Below are 14,944 nucleotides of genomic sequence, written 5' to 3' on the forward strand. Positions count from 1 at the left end.
AAAGTGTGGTGAAAGGGTTAGGGTTAGTAGTCTGAAAGCCAGTAGCAGTTTGAAATATTAGGATGAAGAGATACAGTAGATTTGGGGTTTTGTCATATGAGAAAAGAGAAAATATATGACCAGTTTGTGCTTTCTTTACACCCATTTCTGTTGGATTGACAACAAAACTTATAAAATGGTATTATATAAGAGATCTTGTTGCACTAAGCAGCTCCAAAATGTGTGAAGGTTTTGTAATATTCCATAAAGATTAAAGATTTAAAAATGACGTGTCCTAACACTCAGGTCAGTGATTTGACTTTGGGTCTAACTCTACTTTCAGCCAACAGGAAGCTGATGGTTGTCCTACCAGTCCTACCATGCTTTCAGCTCCTCCGGCAGCAGGAACATAAATGACTTTGTACTCCTTCACTTGGCCCTCGGCGGGCTCCCAGCGCACGTTCAGGGTGGTCATGGTCGGGTTCAAAACCTGCAGCTTCTTCACTGCACCCAGAGGCTCTGAGGAAACAGAAATACAAGAGTTACAGGAAAGAATGGAGATCATTTACTACAGATATCTACTCCTGAGTCACCTTTTCCCCTGCACTACATAGATAAATTTTGTAATTTTTACTCCACTATACTTATCTGACACCTTGGATAGTTTTACATCCTACATGAGATACAGCAAGATCATAAATTATTACTAATATCACCTCACTTTATTTCCTATTTCCTTCTTTTGCTGTTTCTGTCTTGGTTCTTTCCTTTCTTTTTCTTCTCCTTATCCTCCCTCAGTTGTCTTTTTTCCCTATTTTCCTGATTCTTCGTACTACATCTTTCCTTCCTTTCATCCTTCTTTTGTTCCTCCCATTTCTTTTCTTCTTTTACTCTTTTTTTCTTTGTATTTCCCTATTTTTTCTAATCTTCTTTCTCTCTGAGCCTAACAACAATAATTTTTCCGCCTCCAGTGGTTTTGGGCAGAGTGAGCAACATAAAGGTGACCAACCTGACCATCACCACTCTCACAGTAATGTGAGATACATTTAAGGTTATTTAAAGTCTTATTAATTGGCGAAAATGTCAAAAAATGCTGCAAACTTCTCTGAATTGGCACCTCTTGGTTCAGAACCTCGGGGACTCCCCAACTCAAAATAACACATTACTGCGGTCTAAATACAAAGGTATGGCTCCCCTTTCTCACAGGTTTTATGAAAGCAAAACATGATGAGTTGAATGACAGATAAATAAATTAAAATGTGATCACATATTAAACTTTACTTTTATTCAAGCAACAGAAAGTACTGATAGATGAGTATGTCAGTGTTCAGTCTTACTTGTCTTTCCATTCTCAGACAGTTTCTTTCCTTCTCCCACTGGATAAACTGGCACCAGAGAGACAGTGTAGAGGGTGTCGGGCTGCAGGCCTCGCAGGACGGTCGTTGTGGTGCCTGCTGGCACTTTCTCCTAAAATTTACCAAAAAAATGACACAAATTAGCTTGTTTCAAACCTACAGAGAAGACAGAGAACCAAAAATGCAACAAAAAATAACCATGAAAGGTTGCTTAGTTGTTGCAAAGGTATCAACAGCTGCTATTGAGGTGACCTTGAATAGTTCAATTAACCCCAAAACAGAAACAGACTCTACTTGTAGTGGGCTATCCTGTGGGCTAGTTGTGAAAGCAGGTTTATTTAACACATGAGACATATAAAAAAGTGTGGTGAAATATCTGTAAGCAAGCAGCAGTTTGAAATATTAGGATGAGGAGATACAGTAGATGTGGGGTTTTGTCCAGTTTGTGCTTTCTTTACACCCATGTCTGCTGGATTGACAACAAAACTAATAAAATGGTATTACATCATATAATAATAATATTATATAATGTAACTTCAACAACTTCTATGAGATCTTATTGTATTAAGCAGCTGAAGTGTGTGAAGGTTTATGGAATAAATCCTACCATGGTCTCATCTCCTCCGGCAGCAGGAACATAGATGACTTTGTACTCCTTCACTTGGCCCTCGGCGGGCTCCCAGCGCACGTTCAGGGTGGTCATGGTTGGGTTAAACACCTGCAGGTTCCTGCCTCCACCCAGAGGCTCTGAGGAAACAGAAATACAAGAGTTACAGGAAAGAACGGAGATCAAAATTTTTACACCTGTTCACTATAAGTACGATTTCAGCAACAGAAAGTACTGATACATGAGTATTTTAGTGTTCAGTCTTACTTGTCTTTCCATTTTCAGACATGGTCTTTCCATCTCCCTCAGCGTAAACGGGCACCAGAGAGACAGTGTAGAGGGTGTCGGGCTGCAGGCCTCGCAGGACAGTGTTTGTGGTGCTTGCTGGCACTTGCTCCTAAATTTACCAAAAAATGACACAAATTAGCTTGTTTCAAACCCACAGAACCAAAAATGCAACAAAGAATAATAGTGAGAAGTCGCTTAGTCACTGGAAAGGTATCAAAAACTGTTATTAAGGTGCCCTTGAGCAGTCAATTAACCTCAAAATAGAAACAGACTCTACTTGTAGTGGAAGCAGGTTTAATTAACACATAAGACATATAAAAAAAAGTGTGTTGAAATATCTGTAAGCAAGTAGCAGTTTGAAATATTAAGATGAGGAGATAGATGTGGGGTTGCGTGTGAAGGTTTTGGAATATATGGAATATATCCTACAATGCTCTCATCTCCTCCGTCGGTGGGAACATAAATGACTTTGTATTCCTTCACTGGGCCCTCAGCAGGCTCCCATCGCACGTTCAGGGTGGTCATGGTCGGGTTCAACACCTGCAGGTTCCTCACTCCACCCAGAGGCTCTGAGGAAACAGAAATACAAGAGTTACAGGAAAGAACGGAGATCATTTACTATAGATATCTACTTCTGTGTCACCATTTTCCCTGCACTACATAGACTAATATTGTAATTTTTACTCCACTATACTTATCTCACACCTGGGATGGTTTTACATCCAACATGAGGTACAGCAAGATCATAAATATCATCTTACTTTATTTCCTTTCTTATGCTGTTTCTGTCTTGGCTCTTTCCTTTTCCTCTCCTTATCCTCCCTCTGTGGTCTTTTTTCCCTATTTTCCTGATTCTTTGTACTACATCTTTCCTTCCTTTCATCTTTCTTTTACTCTTTTTTTCTTTGCATTTCTCTATTTTTTCTAATCTCACTCTGGCATTCCTACTTTTAATTAAGATCTGAGTGCTTCTTCCACAACTGTCAGTTAGAAAAACAGACATCAGTCGGTTTTGAAACTTAATAAATTTGCTGCCCTGATTTCAGCACAACAAGGAATGTTTCAGAGCTCCTCATGTCATCTGACACATACTGGTTTTTCCTTCTCCGGAGATGTCTTTGCTGGTGCCGTGAGGAAAAACGGCCACCACAGAGACAGCGTACTGAGTGTCAGGGTCCAGCTTCTGCAGGATGAGGCTGGTCTTCTTCCCTCCAACCTCCCTCTGTTGATTGGAAAACATGCCGGCGGTAAGATTTCAGTGGACAGACAGAAACGTTTCCACTTCAGACAACAACAGAGCAAACATGTCTCTGGAAATGAATGATAGAAATCTGCTAACATATGATAACAGTAAGTAGACTGTGCCAGTGTCTTTAAATGTGGCCTCATTTAGTTTAAATAAAAAAGTGAAACATTACAAGATCAAACAACACTGATACAAATGTTAAATCAAACACAAAATCTTTTATTTTTCAGGATTGGAAAGGGTTATTTAGGGATCTTTTTTCAGCGTTCAAAACTGTTTCTTCTGTTGTTCATTAATCAACGTAATCAAATTTCAAAAAATAAAGTTTTTCTTTCAGTTTGTCACTTTATTTAGTACAAGTTCACATTGCTTGCATAATGGAAACTCTTTATTTCTACATTGTAATTCTATAAATGTTACAAGACTAAAAATATATGAAAAATCATGTAACAAGCAGAACAGATGTTTTAAACTATCATTAAATCTGTAAAATCCACAAAATTGCAAAAAAAGAAGCAACTTAATATCTCTGAATCTGTGATTATTTATCCCAGATCTTGTGCCTCTGTCTTCCAAAAATTAAACTGAACTTCTAACATCACAATAATTCAAACTAATGTGTAATTTCTTCAAGACTAAGCCGCTGTTTGTGAGGGCAGTGTCAGAAAACTATTTTTCATTATTTATACTTTAAGTATTTCCCTAGGAAGGAATCCAAGTAGGCCTGTGGGAAATCCTGAGCAAACAACTCTGCAGTATATCATGAAATGGACACTGTAAACACATTCATCGAGGGCATAAACAGTTTGCATGGTAGCTAAGAGATAAATGACAGATGGCATCACATCACAATTACATCAGTATTTTAGGTATTTGGCTGAATTTGAACGCCGCGAAAACATGAAAAGAATCGACATCTTTCTCAGCGGCTGTTTAGTTTATATTGTTATTGTATATTATTGTTATATATTAGTCATAGTTAGTTTTAAGTTAGTTAGTCATTAATCATTAGTTTTGGTTTAGATTTAATGAACAACAAATCAGAGAATTCATCCAACTATTTTAAACATATTAAGAAATCAACATTTTGCTTGGACAGAGGAAAGCTAGTTGTTATTTCCTGTTTCCAGTATTTATGCTACGTTAAGCTAACCAACTGCAGAGCTGCAACAATTAGTCGATAAATCAATTAATTGAACGCCAGGAAACTAATCAACAACTATTTCAAACATATTAAGGGAACAGTTCAACATTTTGTTAGCTTTGGACAGAGCAAAGCTAGTTGTTATTTCCTGTTTCCAGTATTTATGCTAAGCTAAGCTAACCAACTGCAGAGCTGCAACAATTAGTTGAACACCAGGAAACTAATCGGTAACTGTTTTAATAGATGATTAATAAAAAGTCTTTTTTTTTTAAAGAAAAGTGACCAAAAAATCTCTCGTTCCAGCTCATTCAATTCAAGCATGTGCTGCTTATCTTTGTTTTATTGTTTTATATCTCTTTTAACTGAATGTCTTTGGGTTTTGGATTGTTAGTCAGACAAAAGAAGATGTCATCACTTAGGACATAGTGACATTTTATAGAAAAATAACTGGTATATTAATTTATAATGAAAATAATCATTAGTTGCAGCCCCAGACAGATGCGAGAGCGGTAACGATCTGAGTGAGCGGATTTCTGAAAGAGACGTAAAAACCTAAAAAGGATTTTGGAAATGTCAGTCACATCTTGAGGCTGCTGTTCCTTTTGCAGGCTCCTCCCCTCGACATGTTGAACCATTTTGTAGTTTTTGTGACCAATAAACTGGCAGTTTGAGCTCAGATTTGGTCTCTTTGATTCGAGTTTTTAAAGCAACATAAGCACCAAAGTGTTGAATGTCGGACTTCAATTACATTTTACAGACACGGACTGGGATTTCCCCCTAATTTGACATTCCTTAATTCAATTACTGTGAACTATACTTTTGTCCTTTCTCCTCTATAAAGACCTTCACCAAATACTTTTTCTTTGATCTTATACATTCATATTTTCTGGATTGTACAGTTTTTCTACATTGTCTTGTTCATTTCATCTATTTTCTCGCTTTATTTCTTCCGTTCTGTTAAGGGCTTAGTAATTTCTGTTTTGAAAAGGATTATATAAATAAAGTTTTCTTACTCTCTTCAGATATTGAGTGTTTATGAAATGTTAATGTTATTTTGTTGATTGCTTCTATTGACTAAATCCTCAAGTTGGTTGTTAGAAAAGTTGGTTGATATTAGTCGATATTTTTCTCCCATTAAAGACCCAAACCAACACCTTTCTGTCTCCCTACGTTGTCTGTGGCTGTCAGCTCCAAACACATTGGTTGCTACTGAAGACATAAGTCTGAAGATATATAGTCTCATTTTTTTAAAAAAGCTAAATAATTTCCTAAAACAGGTGGGCACTGTAGTTTTTAACAAATATTACTCAGACAGGAGGAAATAATACATTTATTGGGGACTATTTTCAGTGGCGGATGGATCCACATTTGGTGCTCTAGTGAGTATTTCATGCAGCAGGACGGCGTGTGTGTGGGATTGAATCAAATTAAACTAGAGCGTGTGTGTTCATGGTGATGAAGGAATATGTCAGTCAGCGCAGCCGTGTGGCTCACTGATGTGTTTTTAATAGTTTTTGGAAAACAATGGAGTTCTACAGCACAGAAGATATATCAGGCTTTTGGACACACACGATACTTGGTAGTAGATCAATTCTTTGTTGGTTTTGGTCTTTTCATGGGATTTGTTGACAATAAGAAAAATATAGAAAATCACCAGACAGGGAAAACCCTCTTCGGCCTGCAGATTCTCACAGGAATTCGTCACACTTTCATCACTGTGAGTTTTCTCTATGATTTATTCCGCTACGAGTTTCAGCAAGACCACCTCGGTGTATGGCTATCATTCTTGCTGACTGTAGTATTTCACTGTATTTAATAACATAGTATGACAAAACTATACTACATAACACTGTAATACTGGATTTACAGCTATACAAAATCAGCACATCAATGTGACCTATAAAGCTGTAATTTTTCATACTTTGCTGCTGGACTCTCCGCGAATATCTCTACAGTTTTCAGAGCAGTGAGGAAACCCTGAGCTCATCCTGCACAAACAAACACCCTGTCTGGTGTCATATGACTGATGTTAAAAACAACAAGCCTGCATGCTCTCAGTCTTCCGGTATACACGTCTGACATAACGACGGGATCAGAGATCCATTAGACAGATTTGTATAGCTGACACATTGTTTTGGGGAACACTGTCATAACATCTCAGGAACACAATAAAATTTGTAACGTGCTGAAATCCTTTTCATACAGACTTCAGTTTCCTTTAAAGATACTTCCAACGCTAATCACTGTTGAGTCATTGTGCAGGAATGCCAGTTTGGCGACTAAATGCAGGACTCCTCTAAGTACACTATTGCGCTGTGGGACGCTGTCATAAACCGAATGTCAAGATATGATGAAGGAGCTCAGAATGGCCAGAAATTTCTCTACGAGTGCGTAAAGATATTTTTTTAAAAATTCAACTTGTACTGTAAATGCAACACGTTTCTGGCTACTTTGTTCCCTGATTTATTGTTTTATTGTTGTCAAACATCTCTACTGTGACTGATGATGATGGTGATTTTCAGTAAGAGTCCATCATCAATTCAGTGAGATGAACAATGTTCTTCCATCTACTTGAGGAGAGGTTGCGCTACTATTTTCCATTTTCAGAGACTTCTTTGGATTTTATGCTTACTTTTTGGATTTGGATTTTAAATTCGGCAGGAGATTAATACAGTTGTTTTAAAACAAGTATTACTAAAGGACAAAAATACTTTGATCTTCACCTTCCAAGAATTTTCTGTTCTGACATCTATGACGTGATACTGTTTGTCTTTGCCTTCCAAAACACTGAAATAAAACTGATTCATAGAACTGTTTTCTGATCCAGTTTAATAATCAGTTTCAGCAGAGCAGAAAGGTCAGCTCACTAACTGATCGGCTGTTGTTTTTGTTTCTTTACAAGACATCGGTCTGATATCCGCAGACTAAAACCCAGCAGGTAGAGACAAACCGAACAAAGTCTGGAAACTGTTCGGTCGACTCCCGGCGCCACAACTCTCATAACCAGAGATGATACCTCATCAACAAACACAAACTGAGAGCTCAGATCAGTGAGCGGGGATAGTATGACATCACAGTTCACGGGACTGTCGTGACTCAAAAAGCCTAATGTAGCACGAGCGTCTACCTCCCTGATCTTTTGAATGTTTTGTTGCTAGTAAGTATGCAGTGTTTTATTTCTTTTCTCTTTTTTTTTTTGCTCTGAACATCTTGAATATGTCTCTCAAGAGAAAACTTGCCATCAAATCCAACTGTTGTTTTTTTACTATAAGCGCACTGGGACTCATACTGACAGATTTAAATCTCTCCATCATATTAAGATATTCATCGATTTGTCATCAAGTGACTTCAACCATGCTGGAGATGTTCCCGGTTGTCAAAATGGAGCACAGCTGGCAGCGCCGCACCCCGACAGCAGCAGAACAAAACTTCCATTTGTATGAACATATAAGGGAAATACACCCTAAAATGGAATTCGGTCATATTGTTCTTTTAATCCTGGACAAACAGAGGATACCCCGTGTGGGTTCACGACCATGTGGTGACAGAAAAGAGGGATTCGATTTCTGGTAAACATCAAATTCCCAAAAACAATCCATGAATTGAAGCCAATTTGGGTGTAAAAACTTAGATAAACATTTTACAAATCTCTGAAGCCACTTTATTGTTCAGCGTCAGTGGAGCAGCTCCAGCTTTCGTCTCTTGATAAAATAAAGAGCCAAGTGGTTACGTGTGTGTTTTAGAGGGACTATTTAATGTGATTTCTGCTTCTCACATTTACTGTACATGAGATTTACAACTGAAAAATACTATCACTGTCACAAAGAGGTTAAATATTAAATATACTGCAGGTTTCTTTCGCAGGAGACTCGGCTGAGAGAAAATAAACCCTACTGTGATCTGGAAACAGGAATATTTTTATATTCTTAATGTAAGTGCCAAAAATTTCATTGCCAAAAACACCTTAAAACAATTATTAAATTTATGTCATGCTTTTATGTGTTAACGTAGTTTCAATAAATATTCAGTTTTACAGTTTTACACATTTTTACTTAATTTTACTTTAATTTTCATCTGATGCTTTAATAGTTATTTTATTACCTACACATTTGTGTTTTTATTGAATAATGTTTAATTGTTCTTGCTGTAATATTCTTTTATTTTCTGTAAGGCACTTTGAATTGCCCTGGGCATGAAATGTGTTATATAAATAAAGTTGCCTTGCCTTTAAAAACACACTTTATTAAACTGTAAAATTTCCTTTTTTATTTATTCATCACCTCAATGTAACCACACTATAATTTTTATTCCTTTGTCTTTATTATTCTTCTACTTTTATTTCATTTAATTCCATTTTATTTTCTTTTACTTCTTCTCTTGTAGTCTTTTAAATATTCTATGGATTTGTATCCGCTCGGTATAGATGAAAACAACTAAAAACACATTAAAACTCAACACTAAAAGGTAAAAAAAAAAAAAAAGCAGTGATTACTTACAGCCTTCTCTGAGGAGGTTGCAGGTTTTGAATGTTTCCTTCATGTTTTCCTCATCAGAATTTAATTTGTAAAAATGCAACAAATCTATAGGATCTCACTTTGGGGGAAGTGAATCTTGTGATTTACATACGCTGATGACACTGCTCTATTTTTTATCTAAAAATCTTGAGAAGAAAAACCAAAGAATCCCGTACACCATCCATCACTTGAACTCACTTTAATAACAACAATACGTACCTGCCACTACAACCATATGGTGTGCAGGAATGTTGTTTAAGTTACTACATATCTAATATATCTAACCTGGTGTAGTTTTAAATACAGTAAAATTGGCAGTGAACTTACTGTGACAGGCTCGCCTCCAGCGACAGGCCTGTAAGTGAGCTTGTAGTTCTCGACGGGGCCGGGTGCAGGGTCCCACTTCACCGTCAGCGTGGAGATAGTGGCGTTGAAAACCCTCAGGTTGCGAGGAGGCTCTGGGGGCACTGGGAGAATACAGAGCAATCCAGTAAGATAAACAAGTACAATCAGTATATCCTGTTTCTGATGAGTGATGGTGACGGTGAGGATGATGATGACAGTGATGGTGATACTCCCACAATCCCGCTGGGTCATGGTGCTGAAAGGGTCAATTGAAGGATGAAAGAAGCGGGATGATGTGTTTCAAAACAGGAGCAGCAGTGAGGACAATGAAGCTGTTCAGAGCAGGACTGGGGTCAAGCAACTTCCCATTCAAATCATTTCTTAACGTTTCAATCATTAATTGATTTGAGTTATAACAAGAAATTAGGGGGGGACACTAGTAGACATTTGGGGATTATAAAAAAAATAATTATATTAAATTTAGGGGCTCTAACAAAGAAATTTTGGGTGGCGATATAACATTTTTTATGAATTATAGCAAATAAATTTTGAGGATTGCAACAAATAAATTTGGGTAGGCATAATAACAGATTTTATAATATATTCATAATATTGATAATATATGAATTATATTAAATTTGGGGGTTATGACAAAAACATTTTCAGGGGCAACATAACATTTTTTGTGAATTATAGCAAATACATGTAGGTAGCTCTTAAATAAATGTTGATACTGTCACAAATAAATGTAGGTGGTCTCTATAACAGATGTGGGATTATACCAAATAGATTTGCGTGGTTCCAAACTAACTACATAACAAATTAGGGGATAATAACAAATATAACACAGAGTTCTTTTGCCTATTTAGCTGAATCAGAAGTTCCCTGACACCCAGCCCTATAGCAGAAACACTGTACAATAACACGACGACATGCAACAACATTCATTTGATGACTTAGATGAACACTGATGGAGGTTGACATGATAAAATGACGTTACAGTGTAAGATGAATGTGACAACAGAAATGTTAAAGTGACAAAATGGGGGAAAATGGTGGAACAAATACAAAATGGTTCACGGTGGAATTAAAAGACACAATGATGAAGGTCTATGGAGGATGACATGTTACTGGTCAATTTTCACACTTTTTGCATTTGAAGCTCTGAATCTACGTTCACACCACAATATAATACACGCCTACTGTGAATCCTAATATCCATTGTTAAGGTAGAAGTATATTCATCCGGGAGAAAATGTGTGCACCCAAGACACACCATACAGTATATTTAGTGAAATACTTTATGCAGCTTCATGTAACAGTCAAAAATCTTGATGAATGCTGTTTTTTTGTAATTAAATGCTTAATGTTACAATATAATTTAACATGTCAGAGTCAGTTTTTTTAACATTACTTACATGGCATCTCATCAATTTTTTTTTCAACCACAGAAATAGACTACTGCAATACTGTGGCGGCTGTAGCTGCAAGCACGCTCATATTTAGGGAAGCTTATTGCACTGTACATTGAAATTCTTACTTTGCACCCTAACCCGCCATAGAGAATTAAACAGAGTAGAGAATTAAATATAAAACTACAAAACTATCAGCACTATATATTAAAAAAAAATCATGGGCATTTATTCTGCTATCAGTAAGACGTAATTCTATACAAGGTGACCTGATATATGAAAATAATGGACCAGGTGGAGACCACGTCCAGTTCAGTATTTTCTGTTTCAGAACACTTCAGAGTGCATTATCATGTTTATACCGTGGGTCAAAAAAAATGTCGTTTTTAAACTGCTATTGGCTAATAAAGTGTCCACCTTTGCTTTATTTGTTAGGTTTTTTCTACCTATTCATATATACATATGAGGCATCAAGATTGTTCCTATGGTTATCGACAGCCTGGAATAGTGCTCAACCTTTATGTATTATATTATACATACACTAATTTAAAATAGTGATTAAACTGCTCAGAAAAAAATATGTCAAACGTACCTTAATATATAATTTTTAACCAAGAGAAAGATGTGGTTTCTCTGCCCACGTGTGTACATTTCCTTAATCAGTCAAACCATCTGGGAAGTTGCCGATATTAGCGAGTTGATCGGTAGCTGTACCACCAACGATAATGTTGGCACAAATAGGAAAACTGCTGCCTAAGAGCTGAGCTTCACCCAACGTTTGTTAAGCAACACAACGGTAAAAAAAATAAAGAAACGTCTTTGATTGCGCAGCGTCAACGGTCGTCCTGTGACTGACTCCTTCGATTTCTTGTGGTGTGAACGCACAGAGAGGCACTGAAATGCACATACATGCAGTTATGAGGGGAAAAAAAAGTGTGCTCCCATCGACACTGTCCCTGATCGTCGACATTACCATTCCACACAAAATCATGAACATTTCAAAGAAAAGGAACCTGTCCTTCTCATATGACATACCATCCGGAGCCTTTAACACTAGAAAGAGACGTTGAGAAAACAACAACGTTATTCCAATGCGAGTTACATCTGTGAGTGTAAAATATGATGGTTGTGTAGGGAGCTGGTGATCTGATGGGGGTTCGCAGCAGTTGACTTACATGTGCGCTCGTCTCCCATCAGGTCGTCACTCTCCGACTCGTCTGGGTAGATGGCTGTGACAGTGACGGTGTAATCGGTGTCAGGGTCCAAGTTCTCCAGAACGTGGCTGGTCTCGTCGCTATTCAGGATGGCCTAGTGAAGGAAACACAAAGAGAGACAAAAAAGAAAATCAATGTTAATAGTGTGAAACTTGTATTTGAAGATGTTTTGCTGCTTCTTCAGTTCTAAGGACAGGTAAGAAATCCTGAGCAATTAGGGCGAGAGGTTGAAGCAGAATCAACGTTTTTTACCGAAATCCATTATTTCCATTGCTATCCAGAGGGCGTTTTTATGATTTAAAAAAGACTGTTGGATAAATAGTTGGAGAGAGACAACTATAAAGTAGTTGCAAAATATGTTTTTGTACTTTTGATATAGCTAGGCTAGCAGTTTCCCCTTGCTTCCAGTCTTTGGGCTTATTTTGGTGAACCTCTCTGTACTGGACGCAGAGATGAAACTGGTATCTGAGATTGAATAAGCCAACTAAAAAGGCTGTTGTAGTAGCCCAGTCTGTCAGAATATTCCTTCTATACCCCTTGCCTCTGTTAATCTTGGACAATGATTGGCCTGAAACCACATGACCATATATCCAACCCATCTTTGTAGATGTCCCATTGGCTGATATGTGTCTATTTGTATATGATTGGTTGTCTTTTATATTTTTTTTAAACTTTTTTTTACCTTTTTCATACCCAACTTACTTTATTTAAATGGTGTTTGTAATGTATTTGATGATGACCCTGATGAAGGCCACAAGCCGAAACGTGTCGGTCAACTAATATAGTTGTTCCTCATACTAGTATTGCAGGAGTTCTCATCTTTCTAGACTTATATACCACTTTCAAAACATCTGTCCTCTCCGTATAAGATGTGCTCATTTTTGGTTTCACTGACACGATCACATCTGGTGAGTTTGCTCTCGCTTTTAACACTGTACAAATCTGTACAACAATCACTTCATTTAACTTTAGTTTGACAAGAAAATTGAGAAAAGAGGGGAAATAACATTTGAATGGTATTCTGCTATAAAACTCTGCCATATAATTTGTTAAGCACATTTGGGTCTGGTGCAAAACCATATGGTCCTTGTTTTTGCTGCAACCGACATTTTTTTGCTCAGTGGTCAGTGCACCTGAATAACTAACATTCTGGGTGGGAAACTTTGATAAATGGTACAGACTTGTACATTTTGTTACAGAAGGTACAAAAAGCTACGACTCTGCATCTTGTTTTGTTAAAGTGGATCTGTGATGTCTTTTTTTCCACCATTATTGCTAACTACCTTGTTCTCCCAGTCATATTTTTGGTTTTAAATAGTAACGTGTAACACTTAAATTAACCTCTTGATGAAAAATGATAATGACAACTCCTTCAAAAACAAAATCCTGCAGAATTTCCTTTACATTATGTTTCATTAAAACTGAGAAGAAGTGTTTGTTGTTGTGTGTTTGCATTGGTGAATAAAGAAAGCATAATAATGTGGAATTTTGAGATAAACTAAGGCTGTAATAAACAACCTGGTATGGATTTCATTCACAGATTTTTGTGCTGAAGGGTGTGCAGGGTGGGGAGACAAAAGTGGGCTCAAAAACAACCTTGGAGGGCCAAAGCATAACAAGAAGAAAACAAAGAGCGCATTATTATTGCTTCGGTTGAACTGGATGTTTTTATTTAAGTCTTGGAACACTCAATAAGTTTTGTGAGGCATGGCAGTTTAAAGGATCTGTGAAACCACAATGGATCATTCTTGAGATTTTTTTTTACCTCAATAATAAGAAAAATCTTAAACCTCAAATCTTGACCCTCCTTGGAGAGCAATGCACATGATAGAGAGGCAAGATTGTTACGGGAAGGTTGACGATTTAGATCTGGAGGAAAATCGGAGCAGTGAAGTCAGAAACTGCAGGTGTGCTTTAATGCTCTTAGCCTGAGCTCAGAGTTGTACTGCTGTATTCAAGAACCAGTTTTAATCAGAGGAAGGAAACACCGTCAGGCTACAGGCAAAAACCTCCACTATCGGTTGGATATAGAGGAGCAACTGAAACCAGATGTTTACTGTTGCTGCAAACAGGCGGTGCTGTCCAAGCAAAGCTAATCTGCATATTTTAAGAAAAAGCAGCAAACTGGATTATTTATCCAGCTGTTGATGATGCATTTTTGATAACAAATAGAAATGTAAAGTGGACAAAACAAATCCAGATACAATCTGGATACAATTCAAGATGCCAGATGTCTTGTTCTCAGCAAGTTTTAGATCTTGACTTTACATTTCCAAACTCTCCAAATCAGGAAAACTTTCAGAAAATGTGTCTTTGTCCACCTTAGTTTTTCAAACAGAATTAGAAAACAATTTAAGGGGAGTCACCTGTGTATAATGAACAGTGATTTACAACGTTTAATTTCTTAAACTTGCATCTGCTGATTAGTTAAAGCTCAAACGTGGAGATGTTTGTATGGCTGTTTCTTTAATAACTGTACATCCTGACAGGAGGTGGATCAACCAATCAGCTATGAGAGATGTGCATGGCAGCTTTCCTACCTTCCAGTGAACCTTTAGCACAATTATGGCAAAACACTAACAAACTTTATTTGCTGGTAAAGCTACGCCACCACTGAGTGTTAATGAAGGGAAGGACTGTAACATTTTTATGAAACTTTTAGGAAATACTATCATTATTATTATTATTATTATTATTATATTATTATTATGTGCTACAGGGTATTGCTGGAAAAATTTTATTCGAAAGACAAACAGTGAGCGAACAGATAAATGTTTGTTATTCAGCTGATAACCATCAAGCTTTGATGGTCGGAGTTTTCCAAAACTTCTTGAATGCAT

General features: G+C 37.1%; 1 protein-coding gene across 4 annotated transcripts in view; it reads right to left on the reverse strand.

The window, feature by feature from the left end:
- col12a1b (collagen, type XII, alpha 1b) overlaps positions 1-14,944 on the reverse strand; it is a 152,343-nt gene that overhangs the window by 74,335 nt on the left and 63,064 nt on the right. For 3 of the 4 annotated variants that reach the window (XM_067572007.1, XM_067572006.1, XM_067572010.1), the window contains exons 27-35: positions 12,066-12,198; positions 11,926-11,943; positions 9,461-9,600; positions 3,322-3,451; positions 2,659-2,798; positions 2,209-2,338; positions 1,942-2,081; positions 1,317-1,446; positions 359-498 (exon numbers count right to left, since the gene is read on the reverse strand). In XM_067572007.1, the coding sequence (XP_067428108.1) occupies positions 359-498; positions 1,317-1,446; positions 1,942-2,081; positions 2,209-2,338; positions 2,659-2,798; positions 3,322-3,451; positions 9,461-9,600; positions 11,926-11,943; positions 12,066-12,198 (1,101 nt within the window). The remainder of the gene's footprint in view (positions 1-358; positions 499-1,316; positions 1,447-1,941; positions 2,082-2,208; positions 2,339-2,658; positions 2,799-3,321; positions 3,452-9,460; positions 9,601-11,925; positions 11,944-12,065; positions 12,199-14,944) is intronic. The other variant, XM_067572009.1, reaches the window with a different exon arrangement.

Source organism: Thunnus thynnus, chromosome 18 (assembly GCF_963924715.1).
Source record: "Thunnus thynnus chromosome 18, fThuThy2.1, whole genome shotgun sequence".
NCBI lineage: Eukaryota > Metazoa > Chordata > Actinopteri > Scombriformes > Scombridae > Thunnus > Thunnus thynnus.